At 40.3% G+C, this 25,631-nt stretch overlaps 1 protein-coding gene across 1 annotated transcript in view; it reads right to left on the bottom strand.

Moving 5' to 3' along the window:
* Positions 1 to 25,631, bottom strand: part of Slc9a9 (solute carrier family 9 member A9) — a 544,400-nt gene that overhangs the window by 482,799 nt on the left and 35,970 nt on the right. The window contains exons 3-4 of the mRNA XM_031346346.1: positions 20,874 to 20,951; positions 18,714 to 18,790 (exon numbers count right to left, since the gene is read on the bottom strand). Coding sequence (XP_031202206.1) covers positions 18,714 to 18,790; positions 20,874 to 20,951 — 155 coding nt within the window. The remainder of the gene's footprint in view (positions 1 to 18,713; positions 18,791 to 20,873; positions 20,952 to 25,631) is intronic.

Below are 25,631 nucleotides of genomic sequence, written 5' to 3'. Positions count from 1 at the left end.
ATGGTTGTGGGTCACCACAACATGAGGAGCTGCATTAAAGGGCCATGTATTAGGAAGGTTGAGGTTTGCTGGTCTATTTAGATCTCACTACATGAGTCTTTCCCCTTAGCTAGCTCTCCCTGGAAACACCCAGACACACCCAGCAGTGTGTTTTACTAAAGCCTGAGTGTGCATCTCGATCCAATCAAGTTGACAAGGAAGAGGAGCCATCACAAGCACACTCTGACTGGCTATTCAAACATGTCTCTTTAAGCCTTACTGTTGGATATAGACAATATGAAAAAGAAAAAGCACACGGGCAACACTCCTCTGGGGCTTTGGGCCTCAATAAATTACCAATCAACTAGTAGACTTCTTGTTCTCCTTGTGCTCTGATGTAATTGCCACATTGTTAAAGGAGTTGTCAGGGTCAGAGCCTGGACCCTCCTTTCCCTCACAAGTGAGGCTCAGTCACCTGTCCTGACCAGCCAATGAAATGGAGAAGTAACGGTGAAAAACAGAGAGATTTATTTAATGTGTCCATAATGGGAAGAGTGGCAAATGAACTGCTCAGTAGTTCCCATGTCTATTGTCCTAGGGTACTGATAGGAAGTTTAAGTTTAAATAGAAGGCAAGAGGCATGGCATGCTTAACTGAAAAGCTCTACCAAGACATGGTCTCACCCACCACCATGGTCCTTCCTGCAGGGTAGCTGATGAGTCAGAACTTTGTGAAATCCTCATTGGGAGGCAAGCCCCCGTCTGGCTGGTGCCAGGGCCTAGCTTTTTCCTTTTTGATGGGAAAGCTCCATTTCTCAGGATCTATAGGCAAAGAGTGGGAACACATATCTTTTTAGAGTATCTTCATTTCTTCTAGGATGGTCACAATATAAGTCTGCACAGTAGTGTGGTGGTTTGAATAAGAATGGCCCCCATCAACTCATGTGTTTGAGTGCTTAGTCCATAGGGATTGGCACTATTAGGAGGTGTAGCCGTATTGAAATGGGTATGTGTTTGTTGGAGGAGGTAAGTCACTAAGGGATGGGATTTGAGGTCTCAGAAACTCAAGCCCAGGCTCAGTGGTTCAACATCTCTTCCTAATGACTGCCAACCAGATTTAGAACTTCCATCTCCTTTCTAGCACCGTATCTGCCTACACAATGCTATGCTTCCCACCTCTGACAATAGCAGATTAAACCTCTGAAACTGTAAGCCAGTCCCAATTAAATGTTTACCTTTATAAGGTATGCTGTGGCCATTGCATCTCTTCACAAGAATAAATGCCCTGACTGAGACAAGAAGTCAGAGTTGAACTTGGCAAAACCCAGCTGTTTAGGGTTGTGACTGTGCTTACAGGAGTTTTTGAGCAGGCATTTGAGAGGAGCCTTCACTGATACTTGAGGTGGCTTTGTTTTGGAAGTTGAGCCAGGGACTTGCAAGTTGCATTGTGTATGGACTGTAATTACACACAGTGCCGAAGCCTGCTGATGGAATAGATCCCTGCTCTTCACAATTGCCATATGACCTCCAGCAAGGTCTCTCTTCTTTCTGGGTCTCTGTCTTGCCATTGAAAATTGAGAGGAAGGTATTATCTATTTTGTGGAGTGTGAGCCCTGAATGGATTCACATATGTGAAGTATGATCGTCTATATCACATATATAATTGTTGATGTGTGTTTGTTCTTCTCTGATTAGGTGCATCGTGTTACGTATATTAAAACAAGGAAACAAGTAATATTCTTTCAAAAAGCAAGTCCAGAAGCTTAACTGTAATTGTAGTGACATCATATATATTAGATGTGTATACTACTATATATATATATATATATATATGTATATATTCTATTGAAGATGCCCAAGCTGAGCCTTTTGGATTGATCTGACAGTATCCCAGAAGCTTGGTTTAAATGCTCCAGTATACTTCCAGCCCTTCTGGGACTTCTCAGCTTCCTCCCCAGCTACTCAACTACCTCACTGGTATAGCAACTTGTTGTGAAATATCTCTCGTAGATGTATATGTTTGAACACTGGGACTTCAGCTGCTGTCCAGCACTGCTGGAAAAGGTTGTAGCTCCTTTAAGACAATGGTTTTCAGCCTTCCTAATGCTGTGACCCTCTAACACAGTTCCTCATGTGGTGATCCCCAACCATAAAATTATTTTATTGTCACTTTATAACTGTAACTTTGCTACTGTTATGAATTCTAATGTAAATATCTGCTATGCATGATAGTTGATATGTGACCCTTGTGGGAGTTGTGACCCACAGGTTGAGAACTGCTGCTTTAGAAGGTAGAGCTTCTTATGGGGTTGCCATCTCCTTCAGTTCTTTTAACCCTTCCATAAGGGTCCTCATCCTGTATCCAATACTTGGCTATGAGTATCTGCATCTGTCAACAGTGTCAACTCAACTGGACCCCTGGGGACTCCCAGAGTCTGTTTGGCTATGAGTACCTGCATCTGTCAATAGTGTCAACTCAACTGGACCCCTGGGGACTCCCAGAGTCTGAGGCACCAACTAAAGAGCATACACTGGCTAGTCTGAGGCCCCTGGACATAGGTAGCATAGGACTGCCTTGTCTGGTCTCAGTGGGAGAAGATGTGCCTCAAGGATAGGGAGATATGGGTGAGGCACCCTCTCAGAGGTGAAGGGGAGGAGGTTGGGGGAAGGACTCTGAGGGGGGATGGAAGGGGAAGGACAACATTTGGGATGAAAACATATAAAATAATGAAGAAGAAGAAGGAAGAGGAGGAGGAGGGGAGAGGAGGAGGGGGAGGAGGAAGAGGAGGAGGAGGAGGGGGGAGGAAGGAGAAGGGGAAGAAAGTGGAGCCTTATTGCAAGGAGTGAGTCACTACAGGTGGCCCTTGTGGTTTTATGCCCACTCTCTGTCACCTGACACATTGTGACTATTCTCTTTACAGGCCTGCTTCCATTCTCAGTGCTGACTTTGTGATGGATCCCAATCTCAGGACCCTCTTTTGACAAGGAGGAGCCCAGCCCTGCTGGTACTGCTCCTCAGAGGTTCCTCTTTAAAGAAGGATGAAAAAAGATGTACTTAGTGCCTATGTAAGCAACTGTCTGCTGTGTGTAGATGGATTTCAGCTCCCCTGGGAAGATGCTAAAGCCACAGGGATAATGAAGGAGAGATGTCTAAGGCTAAACTCAGAGTTGATGGAATTTAATGAAATGATGCTTTATGTAGTCCCAGCACTTAGTAGGTAGTCAATAATTAATACCTTCCCTGAAACACTGGAGAACTTGATAATGAATAATTCACTTCTTTCAAGCTCACTGAGTCATTTATCATTTGTGGATAAAATTTGGTGTTTGGATTAATTGATACTTGCCAAAAGCTGAAGCTTGATTACACAGAAAGTTTTATCAAATAAATTTAGAACTATTGAGATTGCTATTTATAAAGTTTCCCACCAGAGGGCAGGCTGCAAAAGCTGATGGCTTTTCAGCCCTGAAGGTCTGGCCATTTACCTTGCACGGTTGTCTCATTTTTTACGTTTTTTAGAGAGGAAACTCAGCTTCCCTCATGGTGACAGTTGTCCCCGCCTTCTCAACATCCATTTTAATATAACCCAAACTCCATCCTTCATGTTTAGGGTTTGGCTGACTCTGAAATCCACAAGTAATTTTGCCAAAAATGACATCTCACACCTGCTTGTTAAAACAGGCCTTTAAAAGAGCCACCTTGTCCCCTCAGCAGGCAAAGCAGTGAGAACCTTGAAACGGTTTTGAGACCTGAATTTGGAATAACACATGAAGATGTCTCAGCACATTCAAAATCAGCTCGGACTCTGAGCATGTTTAGAGACATAAAAGTATATTCTAGATTTACCAGCTTCTGTTGTGCTATGAATCTAGTTTGTATGCAAATCCTTGGAATACTGAGAAAATGTAACGTTCCTACATATTCCAAGCAAAATCCATCACCCTCGAGATTTAAATATCTGCTCTTTAAATCTGAAGTCTAGGAGCACCAGACCAATTTTCTATTGCTTTCTACAAATGTGTGTTGGCTTAAGTTAGGGACAGGATTTCTAATACTCTGTCATTATCCATCCTTGGGTAAAATCATCACCCATCTCTTCGAGTTAAATTTTGTGTAAAAAATTTATCTCTAGCACTTGTTTAGTATCTCTTGATTCTGATTTAGTGGACTTATACAGCAGAGTAGTGACCACTGCACAAAAATCATTAAATCTAAACAAAACAGGGGGAGACACTGAAAGCAAATTCTAAGGCATTCTATAGTCAATTCTCGAAGTCCAAGGAGTACAATTTGTGATCTTCTCTGTCCTGCTCCCTTAAACAAAGAAATCAGGAAACCTTTCACTTAACCTAAAAGTTACTTTTCCCAATTAAGTTCTTTACAAGCTGGTGGGTTTTTAGAAGCTGTCTTACTAGTGAAAAAAAAAAGAGATTAAACTATAAATCAGAACAGAAGATTCAAATAGTATTTGATGTCAAAAAATCAGAATTTATAAAAGGGTATTTTTTCTGGATCAGAATATTTTTACCCTATAACATCACAAGCAGTACTTTATTTCCCATCCATCAGGAATGCCAGCTTTGTTTGTATAGCTAAGCTAGGAACATTGTTTCAATGGAGGAGAATGTATCCCAACACATGTTTCTTATTTGAGAGAGGTTGTACAATTTAAGACTTCTCACCATAAGAACTCTGCAAACTCACTTCAGGGTACTATTCTTAGTGTGGAATTTATCTTCATAGAGACAAAGAACTCACCATAGTTAGGGTAAAAGATACACAAAATTGAGGTCATGCCTGGAACCTAGCCCTTCTGGCTATTTCTGGAAAATAACCTTTTCATTTCAACACAAACACAATCAGAGTTTCTTGAAATTCAGCTGCCTCAAGAACACAATCAACTGGGAAAAAAATCAAGTTATGGAGGAAATCAGTTAAGTGTCCAGAGCCTCCTCCTTCTCAGTTCAGTAAAAGAAAATTGGAATCAAAACGTTTATCCAGGAGTCTGTTGTAGTCAAAAAAAAAAAAAAAAAGAGCTTGAGCTGCACCCCAGCTCATTGGCTAAACGTTTGCTGATCTCTCAGAGGACCTGGGTTCAATTGCCAGAGCCCATACTATGGCTCATGGGAATACACCACCAGTTCTAAGGATCCAGTGCCCTCTTCTGGTCTCCATGGTTACAAGGCATGCAAGTGGTGCACAGACATACACATGGGGAAAATACAATTACACAAAATAAAATCATTTTTTAAAATATTTTTTGAAAAAATACCATTTCTTTAAAATATATTTTAGGTAATTTTTAATGATGTTTGAAGAAGTTAAAATTTATCTTGAGAAATTATCAATTTCTTGACTATCATTCAGCTTAAAACCAAAAGCTGTTTTCTAAACTATTATCTAAAAAAATGTTTCTGTATCTTTTTTTTTCTTTGTGAATGACCTCATAAAGAGGAGCCTTTGAGTCAACCTTCCTATGCCATTTTCGAGCTCTGAGAGAAGGATTAACTAATTAATGCAGCTAATATTATCTATAAATTATTGCACAAAAATGGCATTCTGAATAAAAGGTGTTTGGCTTCAGGGTGGTTTTGAGACAGAGTCTTGTTATGTCACAAAGCTGATGTTAAACTTACTATGTAGCCCAGATGGCCTTAAATTCATAGTGATCGATCCATCCTCCTGCCTCAGATTCACACATTTCTATGACTATTGGTCATATAGTCATATATGTTTAGATCACATAGTTAACATTTTTGTATTAAGTAAAATGATCTAATTTTTGTCAGACTTAATAGGCAAAAGATTATTCTTTCCAAATCCTTGTGAACATTCCTAGATGCTGATGTTCAGTTTTATAGTGAGTCCCCTGAGTATGAGAGTTCTCAACCCACCCACCAGGCAGGTGACACTGAGCTAAGTGCTGGTCCCCTTCCAGTAGGATCCTAACACATCCCCTTCCAGAATGATTCTAACATGGCTTTGACAAGTGGGCATAATTACACCATATGAAGACTATTAACACTATTCAAAAAATAACTAGGAGCAACTCCTTAGACTATGTCTTTTTAATTTTATGGAAATTTAAAACAAAAAAATAATGTTTCAGTTCTTCCTGAATATAGGAAATTTTCAACATGGAAAGAATGGAATCGGAGCATGTGTTTTGGAAGGATATTGTGCTAGCTAAGCATATTCCTTGTAACTTATTCTACTGGAAGCCTAGAGGGAGGAAAAGGGGGTGGGTGGAAATTATTTGGCAACCATATAAGCAGATACTTTAAAAGTGGTTGTATTTTCCTAATATGATAGATGGAAAATTAGTTAAATTTAGAAGGAATAGGAGAAAAACATTTGGGGTGACTTGTATTTTTTTTCCAACAGGAAAACCAATTTCTCCTTCCCCACAAACTCAATGGAAGTGGCCAAGCTAAACTGCAGGTCAGTGGAAGCAGTAGATGAGTTGAGTCTAAGAACTTAGAGACACAGCTCCTGAAACGTGTAATGTGGGCTGGAATTGAGCAAGTCAACGCTAGCCAACCTGCATGCTCTGTGTATGCAAGTTCCTCTAGAGAACTTAAATTCGGTTTTTGAAATATTTGAGACCAGGGTGCCATTACCGGGGCTAGACTTTTAGTAACATGAAGTTTTACCTCCAGGCTCTGAATGCGGTGGCATTTATTATCATCTACTGATAGACATCTTTGAGGAAAATTTTAAATCCTAGCTTGTGTGATAAGCAACTGAAAAAAAATGGATTAAAATCTCATTGAGATTGAAAGCGTTGTGTGCGTAAAGCTGAATATGGGTGCATATACTGGATATGTGATTATGCTATTTATCACATGTCTCATATGTCTCAATGTGTATTGTTGTTGTTGTTGTTGTTGTTGTTGTTTTGTTGACTGACTTGAAGAACAGATTTCAAAAGTGGGGGTAGATCCTTAACCACTTGAAAAACATTTGCAAGAGCCAGAGATCTGAGCAAATAGTTATCCTTCGACAAATATCCACAACATTTGGGGAAGTAATCGAGCCTTGGTGTTTGTATCCATATAGTAGATGGATGCTGCCCCTGACAGTCTCCTTATCACTATAAAATGAAGATATGATGAGCTATGTAAAAACACTGGGCAGAAGGTTATGAAAACAGTACCTTTTACCGTATTTCTAACCTTTTACCGAATTGCCTCTCCTTAGACACAGAGAAGCCAGAAGTGAAATTACTCCCTAAAGCCTGAGCCATGCACAGTAAATACTCACACTCTTCCAAATGAGTTTCCCCGTACACTCCTTTCTCCTAGGATAATGTTTCCTCTCTTTCTGCACTCCTAATTCCTCTCCTCTGGGATAAGGCTCTAATTGTATTTAGCTCTGTGCAGTGCAGTGTGAAATAATCAGGTCATTGGTTTCTGTGGAGGCCTTAAATCTGCAACCTACAATGGCTACTGTTTTGCTGCAAATTAACAGCAACATCTTCACAATCATGTAAGCAATTTATCTTGTTGTGGAAGAAGCCAGAGGTTTGCCCAGGAAGAAGGGCATTGGGTGATGGAATGCTAAGTTATAAGAAATCAATAGGAATAAGTAAGCTTGGAAGGAGAACTGGCAGAGAGACGCAGAAGCAATTACTAACAGGCGGTGTAGAAGGAAGGACTGTTGTCATGTTACATGGCACAAAAAAAAATGTAATGAAGATATGACCTGTAAAAACATGGCCTGAATTACAGTTAATGGAAGGTCGCCAATATAATAGACTAAGTCTCGGGCAAATCTCTTGGCTCTGTCAGTACAGTTTGGATACTTAAAGAGAAGAAGCAAAAGCCTTGAGAGAGCTAATACCCACTCCTTAACATAGAGGAACTAAAGTTAGGTGTGGGTTATGGTGCAAGCATCACACCCATAAGAGAAGAGGACCATTGCAGATGTGAGGCTAACCAGATCAAGACTTTTCCAGCATCCTTAGAGCCCCACTTCTAGTGCTCGTCTCAGAAGGCCAAGTGCCAAGATACAGAAGAAGTAGGAAAAGACCACTGGACAGCTGTTTTGGCTACAGCAAGCCTTATGACTTTGAGGAGTTTATGAACCTAAAAGAGAAGCAATGTTCAACCAGTACAGGACAGGAGGTGCCATGGGAAATATCTGTTACAATCTGTTTATTATCAACGGGATCATATAAAATATTTATAATGTGGAAATTCTATTCTAAATTAACAGACTTTTTTTCAGATTTATAGAAGAGTAGATCAGGAATTATTCTAAATATGATCACATGCCCTCAGTCTAGTCTCACATCTTGGGCAGTCCATTTCAACCTGACGCTGATACATTATTACTGACTAAAGCTCATAGTTGACGTTAGGGTCTGCATTATAGGTTCTATGTGGATATTCCTTCTTGAGATTCCTAAAGTTTCTATTATAAATTAACTAAATGTGTGTTACAAGTCTATACAATGAATTAGAAGATTTCTCAAAATACTTTGTAAGTTCTTTGTTATTATAACAAAAATTAGAAAACTGTTTTTGATATAGCAAATTTGGGACATTTTACTGAAATACATACATGCAGTCTTATTTTAATGGACATCTGGAAGGATCCAGTGAATTGATCCTTCACTAAGAAAGACAATGATTGGCACACATGAAATGCTTAATGCTGCAAGCTACTATCATTGCTGTACTTCATAATTCTCTTTGGGTTGTTTGGGTTTTTTGTTTTTTGTTTTTCTTTTGTTTTTTGAGAGAAGATCTCAAGTGGCCATGCTGGCCTTTGACATCCATATGATGATCCTGAACTCCTGGTCCCCCACTCTTCATAAGTTCTAAAATACAGGCTACCACACCCAGCTTTATACTTAATATTTCTTTATGTTATAGAATTTGCTTGGGAGAAGATAAATGGCATGGTATCCTTAGTACACCAAGGAAACCAAAATGATTAATAGTTTCACAAAGTACTAGAACTTGCAAAGAGAACAAAATCACCCTTACATTTTAAAGGCAGAGTATGTAACCAAAAGGCAGAGTGGCTAAGAGTCATTTAGAAACACAGACCTGAAATACCTGTCATGTAGCAATGACCTCCAAGAGTGCACTTACTCATCAACACTGAGCAATGACATCACCACCAGTAGTCATTATTCCGTTGATCACATGGGGTGCCCATGGAAAATGAACTTTCCACCTGCCTCTCATGCAGTGAGGATTAGCAGGCGAGAGTGAAATAGGCCAGTAAAACCTCTCAGAGCTGTAGTTAAGATTGACTCCTAGTCCTTTTATTGGGACCATTTTAATTTAATGACATCGGAATGTAATTGCTAAATCAGGTTGAGCACTTCCCACACCTGAAGTGCTAAAATCCTTGGACCAGAACACTGAAGGTTTTTCACTGTGATATTCCTCCGTAGCAAGCTAACAGTGTTCTACCAATTATCTTCTGTATAATAAACATACAGTATTTGGCCTAGACATTTGTCATATAAAGCTCTCAACTATCAATCAGAAAATTAGTTGATTTCTAAATTATATAGATTAAATGTTGGTTGAAATTATTTCCATACTTTGGGTCTGCATTTGATAAATCCTAAAAATAATTATTACATTGCTCTGCTAATTTGGGAATGTGGCACATTGTAGTATCAGCGAGGATTGTCTAGGCCTCTGGTTAAGATACAGATAGGGGTTCCAGAGGTCTGCAGTACGACCCGAGACTGTACATACCTAACCTACTGCTGGTGCATCTGATGTGTTGGCACTCCAAGGATATAATTTCAGTTGCCAGTGTGGGCTTGGCATACTCTGGAATCAGTGACATTTCATAAAAGTCACTAAACAATTGGAGCCTTAGGTACCTGTCCTTAAAAAGGGAGCTAAGAATAGAAACGTCTCTCTGTACTGATCACTGTGGGCTTAAAACGAGACAACAAAAAACAGAGCAGTCAAGTTAAAGCTAAGTGCTCAAAAGATCCACACAAAGCTAGCTGAGGTCACTTCTGTAACTTACCCTGTTTGACAATGATGGGATGCATAGCTCTCCTATTTCAACTACTTTTGCTCTCACTGGAGCAATTTAGTTACTGACTCATGAAAAGCAAGAGGCTCAACAACTAAGGTCAGCCTAGCAGGAAGCTTAAGGTAAGGATGAGGAGAACTAGTGTGAGAGGTTCAGGCCGGGATGCATGGGACAGTCAAATCCACAGTGAGTAAAGGTTGAAGCCAGAACTTGTATTGCCCTTCATCCAAACATCAGCATACCCTATCCAATTCATCACCCACATAGCTCCTAGGCAAACCCTACTAAACAGCCTCCAGGATCAAAACTCTACTATTTCCTGTCTGTTCTTTTTGGCTTTCTTATTGTCTTCATATTTCTGCCTAACCAGGAAAAAAAAAGTGGCTCCTTCAAAGTGTTACCGCCCTACAGAGTCACATTGAAACTCCAGAATGCAGGTTTCAAGACCTGGGCTAGCAATGCCTCCCCACCATCTTTATCTTTAGTTACTTATGGGCTCCTCTGGCCTCCTTGAACAACAGGCATCATGAAAGCTCTGACTTGCTGCCGGCCTCTGCTCTACCCCATCTTGTGTGAGAAGAGATCCACCTCTGGGTCTCTGCTTGGTTCTCCGTGGAATCGTTTAAGATCTCACTTGAGCAGTCATGTCCCTAGATGCCTCTTTAGTCCCCTATGTGTTTCTGATGCTCTACTCAGACCAACACTTGTACTCTGAGTACAACCAAGTCACAATCATCAGACATGGGACAGGGTCCATTTTAATTAGATCCCCTAATCCCAATCAAGTGTTCAAAGGGTCAAGGTCACAGGAATAACTTTGTGAGAACTAAAAACTACCCATTTGAGCCCTACACATATACTAGTGACAGCTACCCCAGCCAGCTCAGAACCCAGAATAAATGAATGCAGATGGGAGGCCTGGGCCTTAGCTTGGCCCAACATGTCTCCCTGAGCTACAACATTCAAAGTGCCAGAAGGAGAAAAACTCAGAAGAGTACAGGGGGGTCACAAGAGATAAAAAATAAATAAAAAGATGGTTGGGAAGAAAGGGCCTGGAGAAGGGAAAATGGAGAGAAGTGTGAACAGAAGAAAGAAGGAAAACACCGGGGCTTGGGGGCTTACAAGAATGACTCTGGGGCTACTGGCAGACCCTCCCTTGGCACTGTGTCTCTCTACTGCTGCCTGTCAATTCAAATTGTTCTCATTAAAACACACAGAGAAAAACACTGAAAGAAGATTTCTCCAGGATTAAAAATGAACTGCAGGGTAATGAAGCAGAATTCTATAACGCTGTTAAGCAGCTCCTTCCACTTGCCCTTCTTGTGTTCTTTATAATGTAATCAATACATGCAAGAGGTTATATGAAAGATGTATGCAAGTTATACATCATGATACTATTCTAGAAATAGGCCTCCCAAGGAAAATATAAGAACACCCAGCCTATGAGTCAGTACCTTATCTGTGATGTATCTAACTCTCCTGTGAGTCTTTCTGGATGGCTCTCTTCCCCTCCCCCTAAACATGAATCAAGGCACCAAATTCTCGGTTCTCAGTCCTCCCCTTACTTAGTACACATGTGTGCACATGTCTTCACGTCCACATACATGTATTTTAATAGTGTTCAGTGTTGGTCAGTTGTGAAGAGCGATGGCATAATGGATATGTTTATTTTATGTAATATTTCTAAGATTTATCTGCACTGTCATAGATGATGCTATTACTCTTGCTGCTGGGGGCTTTTGTATTGTGTGAATGTGCTTGCCTGTTTTCCTGTTGATGGGGTCTAAGTTGTATGAAAGTTTCCACTGTGGTGGTCACTGAAGCTACAAATCCCCTTACGTATGCTCCCTCCTGTGCATGCCCAAGGGGGCTCCTAAAGAAATCATAAGTATAAGATATACAATTATAAAAAAAACAAAAATGATTTTTACAAACATAAAATATTTATCTACTCGTGGATATATTGTAGTAAATTTCTAGGAACAAATAAAGAACTAATGATTCCTAAAGAATAATATATCCTGAGTCTTCCTGTATAAAACATTAAAACTTAAGAAAACTAAGGCTAATCAGTAGTTAGGTGTGTCATCATGGACATAAATTATAGATCATTCCAAGAGAACAGAGAGCCAAGAAATAGAAACCACAATACCCAGAGGAAATTTCTGAAGAAATGCAAAACTAGCAATAAGTGGTATTATCAAAACTGGCTATACATTTGAGATAAAATCTTAACTAGAAATCTACTGTCCACCAAACCCAAAGCTGGTCTCTAAAATAGAGTCACTACAAATAGCAAGACTTTACAGCAATTGAGAAGAAACTCCTTTGGGGGTTCTCGGACAAAAGGGCTTATTAAATGAGTACAGAACTGTTAACCCCATAAGAACACACTACACACCCCAAGACTTACAAACTATGTTGCTAAGTGAATATGGATAAATATGTGCCATATAAAAAGCACTCTAAAAGTTTGTGCAAAGAGGGTCAAACAACTCAGATGGAAAGGGGAATTATTAAAGTATAACCAATTCAATAATATGGAAGACACAAATAGAGATGCACTTTCATTTTGTACCTACCGACTGCTAAACATTAAGGGGGTAAAAATAAAATAAAATAAAATAAAACTGGTAACATCACTTTGGAAAAAGAATTTTGGTGTTATTTTGTAAAAACCTGAGTGGCCATTTTAGATTTACATACAGCTCAGCACTTCCACTCTTCAGTAGATAGGACAGATGGCCATCAAGTCCTGGAACAAAATGCATAATAACTACTTTATTGTTGCTACCTTACAGCACAATCTAAAAATGACAGTACACGCAGCTCCAGACTTTATAACTGCTCTCAGTGCATTCTAAAGAAGCCTTCAGTCCTAACTAAATACAGAGATACATGAAACTCTCACTGTCACAGTGGTTTTTGCCCAGGCTTTAAAAAACTGGAGTTTCTTTTTTTTTCTTTCTTTCTTACAGATTGTAGCTCCCTAGAGGGTCTGATGAAATGGTGGAATCTGGAAAGGCTCTAGCCTATAAAAGCTCATGACTAACATAAAGAGCTTCATTCCTCCCTGACGTCTTTGAGCATGACCTCAGGGTCTCTGTTTCCCAAGTTGAGGGCTCATCTCAATTTTATTCTGTTCCTAGGGTTAGAGCTTAAAGAGATGATTATTTCTCAGTGTCTACGTCTGAGCTGCCAACCATTTGGCTTCTAAATGAACAACATGCCCCCTTTTTAGGATAAAGGAATCGGTATTTAGGGGTGCTTCTTGAACTCGCCATATCAGTACATCTAACAGTCCCCAGGGGAGTAGACATGTCCACTCAGAGGGCAGCAACAAGCACCCAAGAAGCCCACTTCAGGGTTGTGCCTCCTAGACCAGGCTGCCGAGCAGCTTAATAGTCTGTGTATACTGAGAACTCCTGTGGGGAAGTCAGTCCTGAGCAGTGTTGGCATGGATAATGGAAACAACATCATATTTATAAATACAGGTTTTCCTGGGTGAATTATCAAGAGTCCAGGAACATTAAAAAAGTAAAGGACTCAGTCTTCCTTCTAGCCTGCTCCAGTGGGCCAGCAAGATGACTCGGTAAATAAAAATGCTTGCCATCGAGCTAATAACTTCAGTGCAATTCCTGAAAGTCACACGGTAGAATAAGATATGGGGTAGAAAGAACTGGATAATCATATATTTTCCTCTGAAGCCCACCATGAATAACATGGTACAAGAGAGTCTATACACACGCACACGCGCACACACACACACACACACACACACACACACACACACACACACCAAACAAACAAAATATAATTTAAAAAAGCATACTAGGTGTGCTTTTTATAAAAGGTGTGCTTTTTTTCATATATTAATGAACACTTAAGACAATGTATATGTGTGTATATGTGTGTATATATATATGACATGAGAAACTTCTTTTTTGAGTTATTGGTCAAGGGAGTCCAAGAGATATTCCACAAATAATATACGTATTATACTGTCTTCTTGTTGCCTCCAAGAATTGAAGGTAAGGTCCTATGACTAAAGATACCACATATGTCAGACACAGGACTTGGATGATTCTGCTGAATCCAATGTGGAAGACTTCTTTCTAAAATGTAGCTCTTATAGTACCAAAAGGTGCTATGCAAGATGCCAAGGGGGAAAAGTAATCAATAGCCTTGAATATCTGTAAAGCTTTGACCCGTAACAGTGACCAGGATGGCAAGAGAGGTCAAGGCTGCAATAGTGGTATTTATATCTTGGGAGTAACTAACAATTTTCTCATTGGACTTAAGGCACACTCAATTGGAGAGAATGATTGTCAGGTACTGTAAAGCAGGTTGACTCGGCATGGCTGATGATGTCATGGTCCCTAAAAGAGAATCTGTTCCTCTTTCCTAAACCACTTTTCTAAACCAACCTGACTTCTAACTGCATTCTAAATACTTACAAATATTTATCCTTACACCCATAGGTAAGCTTAGCTCTCATTCCTCATCAAAAAAAAGCTTTTCTTTTTTCTTTTTTTTAATAGCAGATGAAGACCATTACAGCAATCCACAACTGGTCAAAATGTTGAGACTGTGATTATGAGATGCTCAGGCCCAACAAATAAATCTACAACACATCTTCTACACTTGAGGCTCAGGAAGGTTTGTAGAAAATGGGGTAAAAAGATTGTAAGATCCAGAAGAGCAGGGCATCTTCTGTGTTTTATGAAGCCCCACACTCATGAAATCTCAAAAATATGGTCACTAAAATAAGCCCTATACAACGACAATACTAGCTAACATGCCAGCAAGAATGGGGGACCTCTCATAGGCCCCACCTCTAGGTGAAAAGCTACAAGCAATTGATAGAGAAGACAGTGATTCAGTCTCCTCTGTGGAGAAGCCCCTGGTAGGTTATTCAATCACCAGTGGTCAGTCCTAAACACACACACATATGAGCAACACTAATGGACTCAGCAGGCTGTATCTATATATGTGTACGAACATATAGGAAACAATACTTATGGAAGAAGAGGTCATGAATTTAAGAGAGAGTGATGGGACACAAAGAGAGGTGGGGGGAGAGGTATAAATGATATGCAGTACTTGTGTACAAAATCTTAAAAAATTAAAGGAAATCAGCATGAACAATTTTATGGCTCATATTGTAAACAGTTTGAACAAAGGCATTCTGAAGATTTTCTCAGAACTCTTCTTTTTCTCAAATCACTATTTAAATGTCTGGTTCTACACACAACATCAATTAAAAGAAGCTGAGTGCAGTGATATACACCCCAAATCTCAGCTCTTGGAAGGTAGAGGCAGGAGGATTATGGCAAGTTTGAGGCCAGGGTTTTCTCCATAGCAGATTCCAGGCTAACCTCAGATACCCTGCACTCCTTAGATAACATTCTCCCCACCAAAAATAAATTCCTGATTCTAATGAATGAAAATAACCATGTCTCTTAAATTGAAATATTCTGGAAAAGGCTATTTCATACACATCATGTATAGTTCCCTATACTTTTTATCAAATATTTCAGATTTAAGAAATAATAAATATTTTTAAGAAGTAAAATATATAATATAAATATATTTAAATGTAAATATATTACAAATATATTTAAGAACTAAAGTATATAATATAAATATATATATAAATGCACTTAAAATTAGATGTACAAAGGAAACAGGTTATTAATGAACACTAATTATATTGTAATTAAATACTGCCTAGCTGTCTGGAAATTTTATCCATTATAAAATTCAGATCCACATAGTACAAAACTGCTAAAATTGGTGTTTGCTATGAACCAGTTAATGCTTGTCAAGAAGCCCTGTATAACCCTCTGTGTATATGGCACAGCACACAGGGATGTAGGGCATTTGAGAGCATGATCTATTGGATGAGAAGCTAAGCTTCTGTGCTCTGTGTGGTCCTGCTTCTCACCGATGCTTACACTAGCCTAATCAGTTAGTCTTTCAAGACCTCTTCAGCATGAACAGGTTTACTGACATAGATCTTTAAGGCCCTTGCCAGGTTCAAAATTTGCATATTGAGCTCCTGCGCTAACACACAGGTTATGAAGGCCTCACAAAACAGCTTTGTGAAGGGCCAGGCATGCTGAATTTGTCAGGTCACACACAGTCCAGTGACCACTCGAGAGCCTGTGGTGAGTTTTCACTCATTCAAGCCCTCACCTGCAAGTGCTTCACCACCTTAACCATGCAGTGCATTTTCACAGACGATAGCTCAGTCATTTTAACCTCAGCTAAACAAGTGTTTGATACAGAAATCTCCCTGCTTTGGGGTTTGCATAGAACCCAGACACCACATCAGCTTTGTCTGGCACACACTGAACACCACATAAGAGAAGGGCTGGAGGCATGACTGGCGTCTATGTTCAGTGTTACTTTCTTGGTTGGAGTGACAATAGCTGAGGCAGTTAAAAAAATATCAGAAGTAAAGCAGGCTGTGTCACACAGTTTAAGACAGATGCATCATGACAGCCACAGCAGCTGCATCTTTCTGCAGTGTGGCTTTCCTGCTGGAGTAGATAGAACAATTTTTGCCATGTTGGACCTCATTTTGCTTTACGGTGAGCTGCATGCCAGAGTCTCTGTAGTTCATCTTTGGGCCAGCAGCATAACCAGTAAATATATTGAGGGGAAAAAAAAGCCTCACATTCTACAGCTCATCGACTACAAAGCCACCCAAGCCATATACAATCCTGCTGATAGTTGAAGCTATCTGTTTCAAACTCCCCACTTACAAACTTTCCTTTAGAAGAAAACCCTCAGCATATAGCTTCTATTATATTTTTGTCAGATATAGGTAAGGCTCTACAAAGATGATGGGAAAATACATTGAGACCATATACATTATTCAAGCTAAATGAGAATGTGATCTGCTTCTCATAACTCAGACCAAATGATCCACACACCCTAAATCAGAAGTTCAAACTGACAGAGAACATCTAGCCATCCAGTGGCAGTTTGCTTTCCTGAAGCCTTATTCTGTAGGAGAGGCTAAGGCTGCTGGGTGACTTTCCTGGAGGTGGCCCACTGTTTTTTTTTTTTTTGCATGGCCTTTGGTGGGTGAGCTCTGAGAGGCAAGGTCTTAAGAAACTTCATCTCAGGATTGTTTCTTGTAGCTGATATGCCTTTTCCTGTCATTATTACATAATCTAAGGATTCCTGGGCATCAGGCCACCCTATTGGGCAGATTTTCTTCAGATTAACAAAGATGTACCATCATGTAGTAATGCTGTATAGACAAGTTGGTTTCATAATTCCTGATAATGACTTTATACAATTTCTGATTTGAGTCAAATAATTTTTGGGAAGAAAGTTTTAAGGAATGGTTATAATTTTTTCCAGAAAGATATAATAAAGTTAGAATCAAGAATAAAATGTGTCCATTCCTCATAGAACAATATGGCTGCATAATAATTAATACCATGAGCTTTCACAATTACTCTAAAAAGAGAAATGGGCTCAGGACAAATTTGTGATTAAGGAAAAATGTTCATTCTAGGTCAGGTCCAAGGATGAGGCAGGCCATAGGTGGGCACTATGATAAAGCAAGGCCATGTGAAACTGTTGCTTTAAACTTACAATGATCTTATGGAATGAAACACTGCTTTGAACTTACTATGGACATTCTTCTGTAATTCCTCCTTTGTGTACTATTTTACCTATGAGGTAATTTTCTAAAGAACTTTTGCCTTAGAAGGTATAAGAAGGCCAGACAGAAGGAATAAAGTGTAGTATCTGGGGCTCTGTCCCATCCACCTACCAAATGTATATATGTGTGGCTTGGGAGGTTCTGCCTAAACCACCAAATTTAAATGTATATGTGTATATGTGTGTACATGTGCATGTGTGTATATGTGTTTGTGTATATACATGCATATATATATATATATTGTCTATGTATCTGTGTATATATGCATAAAATATGCATGAACACTTGTGGAGTTGATGAGACAGATGGTCAGGCCAAACCAGAGTGTTTGTATGTGTGTTTGTGTGTGTGTGTTTATGTATACGTGTGTGTGTATAAATTTGTGTGAGTCTATACGTATTGTCTGTGAAAAGACCTTTTCTCTTTGGCTCACAAATGAGTTGAGTTATTGGCACGAGTTATGTGAAGCGGTTCACTATTCTTTTCTCTCTGGTTCACGAAGAGTTAATGAGCTCTAAGCCTCACCCTGGTCTGAGAGGTCCTTGAGCTACACAGAAAGGAACCTAGCACTTACTAGCACAAAATAGTAAGAAAGAGTTACAGAAGAAACCAGTGCTCATTAAAGCACAAATAATAAGATTATGAGGCCAGGGATCATCAGTCTTTGACCTTCATCCGATGCTGTGTCCCACCAGCCACTCCCCTAAAGGCTGGGGCAGCCCCCTGCACCTTATGTTTGCCAGAAGACATAGAAATGTTGGACCAGGGCTAGAAAAATCTATAAAAATATGATGTACCTGGTCTGGGGTTGGTGCTCAGTGGCAGAAAGCTTTCCCAACATGTTAGATGTTGATAATACAACAAAACAGCTAAAACATAGATCAAGCAAAACAAACCTAAGTGTGATGTACTAGGAAAAACACACCCATGCACAGACACATACTTAGTCCAAAGAGTAAGCATCGAGAAGTCTGAGATCGCATCTCTGATCGCCACTCTCCAGACACCTACAGCCAAGGTTCTGAATGTCACTTACCCTATGACCACACAGGAGATGGCTGTTCCCAAGAAGGCATACGTTAAAATGGATCCCAAGTTTTGAAAAAAGTGTCTCTGGGGAGAAACAGAAAATATTTCATAGAGTACATCTGAATAAGCCAAGCTGCCCATAGCCTCCCTTTCTCTCAATATTTAGTAAATCTTTGGACTTCATGTCTGGGATTTGGTGTGCCTGGGCATGAAGCTTCGTAAGTGATTGCTCCACAAAGAAAGAGGAGAAAAGCAATGAAAAAAAAAAAAGATCTAGAAGATGATAGGCAAGAGACAGATAACCCACAGACGCAGCTAGACCCCAGAAGGGGGAATAGGCTGGCCAATGAGTAGCCAGGACTCTGGGACAACTAATGGAGACACAGTTATCAAGAAGGGTTTTTGCAAACATAACACCTTTAACTTTTCAAATGTTATTCTAAGAAATTTGAATGGCATCTGGCTTTCAAGAAATGTTCCGAGTTTTCTTCTTTGTGCATCTTCTGAATGTGACGCAATCAGAGATCAAAATCCTAAACTAAATAAATACTTCATGCGTGAAACATGAAATGATGTCTACTACTTAGGTAGGCTATGAGGAAGGATGACCTGCAGGAATCTAATCTTCTAAATCCTTTCAAATGCTTCTTAGTTGGGAATACTCCCTTCTAGAGTTTTAGGGAGAGCTGAGCAGCCACCTCTGACAGCAAGAGGGAGCCTGGAGTCCACAAAACAAATCAAAACAAAAAAAAAGCCAAAACCACCACCAACAAAACCCTCCAGGTCTGTAATGAATAAGCTGCCTGACTGCTGGATTAGCTGAGCCACAGGGAGGCAGAGGTGAGCACTGGCAGTCTCCAAGGTGGTAGCTGGGCATCAGAAGAACAGCATGCTCCCTCTGCCTCACTCTGTGATGCAGTACTACCCGCTTGAGTGAATTATTGGTCTGTGACAGGGACAGTCAGCCAGTGCTTGAACACTGTGTGGCGATAGCTCAGCTGCTGAAACTGTGGCTCTCGGTGTGAAGGATCACAGTCTGCCTGACTTAAGCCCAGTGTGAGCTAGTATGTGAGCTCTTGGCACACGGTCATCTAGGACAACACTGTTCAATGGTCAGGTAACGCAGGTCACATTGGACATTTACAGACCTCCTAGAGGGTGAAAGACCCCTGGGGGAGACCCCCACTCAAATCTCGGGAGGACGTACACCCAAGGAATCACGAGAGACCACATCTTGATGTAATTACAAGAGGTATATTTTGATTTCAGGACGCCCTGGTTCAGCACCACACCTATCTCACACAGTAGATAGGGGAGCCGACCACGAGGCTTGAAAGTTAGGGGTTTTTATAGGAAAAAAGGGTCTGAGGGAACAAAGGGATCAGTGTGGTCATACATGATGCAAATATTAACTATTACGTACAGAACAGAGTGGAAAATTCCTAAGGTTGGTGTTAATCTGAGTCAACAGAGCATCTGACCTTAAACCATATCTGAGAGGACCAGATGGTCCATTACTTAGTGTCTGCCAGGCACGTCTTTGCAGGCCTAGGCCTTGGACATGTCCTTGTTTGCCTAGACATGTTTTCCTCTATGTTTATAGTTTTATGTCTTCTTGACCTGCCAGCTCTTATGATATCTAACAACTTGTTTGCTCTTTCCCAGGCCTATGTGGCCAGTTTGTGATGGATTCTTAGGCCCATAACTTTTCTTCCTAGTCAGCACAGGTTTAAAGCTTTAATTTCTCTTTACAAGGGCCACATTAAATAAACTTTAGAAGGCAAAATGGAGTTTGTTAATGTTTTGTTTGACATAGGGTAGTATCAATTCTATGGTTTCTTTATGAAATCGGTATAAGATATTATTGAGATGATTTGCAGACTGTTTTTAAAATGCTTAGACTTTAATATCTAGCATACATTTTACATTTACAATGCATTTCACTTTAGACAAGCTACAGAATTCATTATTGTGTCCCAGTAAGCCCTGGGTACAGGTCTAATAGATTTAAAAGAATTCCACGAATGTCAGGGTTGAACATTTATTTTGTAACCTACACAACACTGTTCTTACCATGTAGGAAATCCCATAAACTATAACTACTTTTCATGGTATTGGCCAAATTTTCTATTTAAGGATAAGAGAGGGGAATGGTGCTTAGCTTTACCTTCTTCAGACTGTATCCTGCATGAAATATTATGGGAGGCAGCAAAACATTGAAGAAGATTTCTGGGTCAAACGTCATCTGCCAAAGAAGACAAAAGTAAAGTCAGATGTGTTCACACAGCAGGTATAGCACTTTTGTGAAGGTTGTATGAAGGTTGTATTGTCATGCTATTAAATTAGCAAAGAGAAAAATAAGAAAGAGAACAAAAATAAAGCCAGGTAGTGGTGGTGCATATCTTTGACTCCAGCACTCAGGAGGCAGAAGCAAGTGGATCTCTGAGTTGGAGACCATATTTGTCTATAGAGTGAGTTCTAGTACAGCCAGGGCTACACAGAGAAACCCTGCCTCAAACAAAACAACAACAGAAAAAAAAAGCAAAAAGAAAAAGAAAAGAAATATAAACTTAGAAATGTGTAAATATGGTCTCACATAAGAGAATATTTAAGCTAACAATAACAGAAAACAAAAATCTAAATAAAGTTTCTCTGGAAAAGAAAACTTTTTCTTTTAACTTGGTTAGTCATTCCTAATTTTATTTTATTATCCTAGTTTTTACTGTACAGTCTGAAATGACCTTGAATTCACAATCTTCCAGGCCCAGCCCCTCTGGTGCTGGGATTATAGGTATGCATCACCATGCATAGCTCATTTTTCATGGCTCAAGTGTTTCTAATTATGTTTTACTTTTTTCTTGGTTGGAAAGCTGTAATGCTCACGTTTTTTAGCTGTTGACAAAAATTTAAAGTGTTTCCCAAATAAAAGACATGTAGAGAATTGGTCTTCATTTTCTCTATTTTATCCCACTCCAAAGTTTAAAATATATTTCCAAATTGTGGAAAAGCACATTTGAAAATGAAAAAGCATTTTTCTAGCATTTATCCATTGCCTTTGCTTATGTTAAAATAAACTTAGCCAAAAAGAAAAAAAAAAGTATGAACTGTTGTGAAGTACAATGAAATGAGATGTGAGAATTCTTGAATCCAGTATCTGCTATATACTTGACAATTTGCAAAGAACTCATTTGGTTTCTAAAACTGTCCTACAAAAATCCTCATCTTCACCTCTCTATCTATCTATCTATCTATCTATCTATCTATCTATCTATCTATCTATCATCTCTGCCTCTGTCTCTGTTTTTCTGTTTCTGTTTTTCTCTGTCTCTGTCTCTCTTTCTCTCTCTCTGTCTCTCTCTCTCTGTCTCTTTGTCTCTCTGTCTCTGTCTCTGTCTCTATCTCTCTCTCTCTCACACACACACACACACATACACACACCCATATACACATACCACTCATTTCATACCTAAGACCCACTCACCATTAGGATGCTCAAATCCCTCACATGCAGGGGTTGGTTTCACACTATCATTTGCAAATCTCCCTCTTGTGTGCTTTTCTCCTCTCTCCTCTCTGAAGTGGATCTCAGAGGTGGCTCTGCTGTGGGTCTATCTGACCTCTCCATCCAGAGAGCTTCTTCTCTGGGTGTCTGTAGCCTTTGGCGTCTCCTGGTAGTATGGTTTCTTGTATACTCTAAGCAGTGACTGACTTGCTCTGCTTTCTCCATTAAATCAGGAGCTTTTCCAGGATTACAGGGATGCCTCATCAATCTGCCTCACCTCCATTCCTCCCTGTGTCTAGATTGTGGCTCAGTATATGTTTACTCAGTTGAAAAGAAGAGAGAATGACTTTTGGGAATCAAACCTGTCAAAATGGAATGAACTACACATGGCCTCATCTCAGGTAGGCTCACATTCAGAAGAGCCTCTCTAGGACTCAGTTTTCACCTTGGAACTGTGAAGCCACTGTCAGACCTATTTTCCCTTGTACATGCTCAATTTGAACTCTGCTCATCTAATTAATACTTCAGGAGAGGAGGTGGATGCAGCAGACGCTGCTAACTAAGCCTAGTCCCCTCTCACAAGCCCAATGAGGCACCCATGGACGCCATACTCCTGTACCAATGAGCAGCTAGGCAGGTCACCTATGCCCCCAGCTTTCACCAGAGCCCTATGGTGCATCATTCTAGTTATAGATGTCATTGTTGTGCTGGAACACAATGACCAACGCAAGTTGGGGAGGAAAGGGTTAATTTGACTTCTACTTCCAGATCGCAGTCCATCACTGGAGGAAGTCAAGACAGGAACTCAGTCATAGCAGGAACCTGGAGGCAGGAGCTGATACAGAGGCCATGAAGGACTGTTGCTTATTGGCTAGCTCCTCATACCTTGTTCAGTCTGCTCTCTTATAGAATCCAGGACCACCAGTCCAGGGATGGAATCACCTACAATGGTCTGGGCCCTCTTCCATCAGTCACTAGTTAAGATAATATCCTACAGGCTACAACCTTATGGAGAAATTAACTTCTTAATTAAGAATTCAAGGCCTTCTCTCAGATGGCCTTGGTTTATGTCAAGTTGACATAAAACGATTGCATACATCAGTTTTCCGCTGGAAAACTGGGCTTAGGGTATTCTGCTCTGCTAGCTTCCTCAGCATCAGTTCATCAAGCCCATGGGAACTGTGACAGTTTAGCTTAGAGGTGACACCAAGTCTAGAGGTTACTGGAGAATCGAGATGGTCATAGGTTGGCTGTTTGCCCAGGAGGCAATTTCAGGGCCAATCAGCTATAGGTCTTTGATCCCCATAAGCCGTCCTTCAATCAGGAACGGGGACTATGGGTGATTTTTAGCCTAGCTTACTGTGTGTGCCTCTTTCAGACAGTTTTTCATGTAAGGGAGACTAACAGAGATGCTTCCGGCACAGGAGTGGCCTCAGTCACATCCTCCTGGTGTCCTGTCTTAGTCACCATTTCACCCACATAATTCCAGTTTCTAGCACTGAAAGGGAAACATCTTCCACTAAGAGCACATCCTTATGTGCCTCTCTACATCATAAGTAATTTATTCCCAAAGAAGGTTGAATATGTTTTGCAGGGATTTTTTTGGACACACTGAATACCTGGGAAGCTTCAGCAAGAAAACAACCCTCAACTCCCTCCCTCCTAGGCTATCTAAACTCAGTACCAGCTTGTAAGTGATCAAACACCCCTTAGAAATACAAAAATCCAGCACAGAGGAAAAAAATGGAAGAGATGTCTTCTTGGCCTTTGCTCTTCACTCCCAGAGACATGGTGGTGTACTCTGGGTAACATTTCACTGAGCACCCACACGAAAACTGAGATGCCAATCTTGCACTGCTGTGACCCATCACTACGTCACTCATTCTGAGAGATGTACTGGGTTCTGAAGATGAAATGTCAAACCCATTTCACAGATGAGAACATGGAAGCTGAGCTATTTTGAGGTGTCTTGGCTTATCTACGTCAGGCAGCTGTAATTCTAGATGCAGGTTTCTATCTCCAAGGCCTTTTTGTTTCTAACATTCCTCCATACTCTGCATGCTAAAAAAAAACCTTACCTTCTGATATCATAAATTAGTTAGATTTACTCTGCCCGATATCATCTGAGGAGACATTGTCAAAAGGTTCTGTTGACTGATTGTGGAACTTCGGAGAGTTCTCTTCAGTGTGGCTGTTGTTGAATGAGTGGCTCCTGTCTAATAGGAAGACTCATTTGTCTGCACGTGTCTTAAAGGCTCTCTTTGTGTACTCCTGGACTAGACAATGTGACTAAGATCTAGACTCTAGAGCAGTGGTTGTGACCCCTCAACGTGGTCGAGTATCAGATATTTACATTACAATTCATACAGTAGCAAAATTACAGTTATGAAATAACAATGAAATACATTTCTGGTTGGGGGTCACCACAACCTGAGGGACATGAGGTGTTAAAGGGTCTCGGCATCAGGAAGGTTGAGAACCACTGTCTGAAAGCGTTAGGTCAGACCTATCTCACCTGTGCTTCCTCTTTTTCCTGGGACCATGTCTACTCAGGAGTCCTCACGAGAGAGCCGTTAGACATCACAGCCTGGGTCATTTTCTTCACAAAAAAAAAAAAAAAAAAAAAAAGAGTGGGGGCCTAAGAGACATGCTTCCTGGATCCAAATCCTATCTTCTTATTCTTCGGCTGTTACTCTTTTCCTGCCTTGATGTGCTTATTGTACAATGAACAACATGACAATGCTTCGTCTACAGGTCATTAGATAAGGTCATTAGAAGGACTAAGTGATACGATCTGTAAAGCCCTTCAACATTTCCTGGTGCCTAGTTAGCAGTTCTAAAATGTTCACGATTAATAAAATAAAGATCTAGGACGGAGGATTTTCAGGTAGTGCGCCTGCAAGAAGACTCGGTGGGTTTCTTGGCTTACAATCGATGTGATGAAGCACCATGACCAAAAGCAACTTGGGGAAGGAGGAATTTCTGTGGCTTATGCTTCCACATCGTTGTTCATCACTGAAGGAAATCAGAACAGAAACTGAAGCAGGACAGGAACCTGGAAGCAGGAGCTGATGCAGAGGCCATAGAAGGATGCTGCTTATTGGCTTGCTCCCCCAGACTGGCTCAGCCTGCTTTCTTATAGAACCCAGGACCACCAGCCCAGAGATGTCTCCACCCACAAAGGGCTGGGCCCTCCCACATCAATCATTAATTAAGAAAATGCTCTAGCAGTCTGATTATGGAGGCATTTTCTTAGTTGAGGTTTTGTCCTCTCAGATGTCTTTAGCTTGTGCTGAGTCAACATAAAACTGTCTGGCACAGTGATTAAAGATGTTTGGGGTAAAGCCTGCATTCAATATTTGGGATGCACATGGTATCAGGAGAGAACTGACTTCGTAGTTGGCCCTCGATCTCCACTTGTAT

This window comes from Mastomys coucha, unplaced genomic scaffold, assembly GCF_008632895.1.
Source record: "Mastomys coucha isolate ucsf_1 unplaced genomic scaffold, UCSF_Mcou_1 pScaffold23, whole genome shotgun sequence".
NCBI classification, from domain to species: Eukaryota; Metazoa; Chordata; class Mammalia; order Rodentia; family Muridae; genus Mastomys; species Mastomys coucha.
This window is presented reverse-complemented; position numbering and strand designations above follow the sequence as displayed.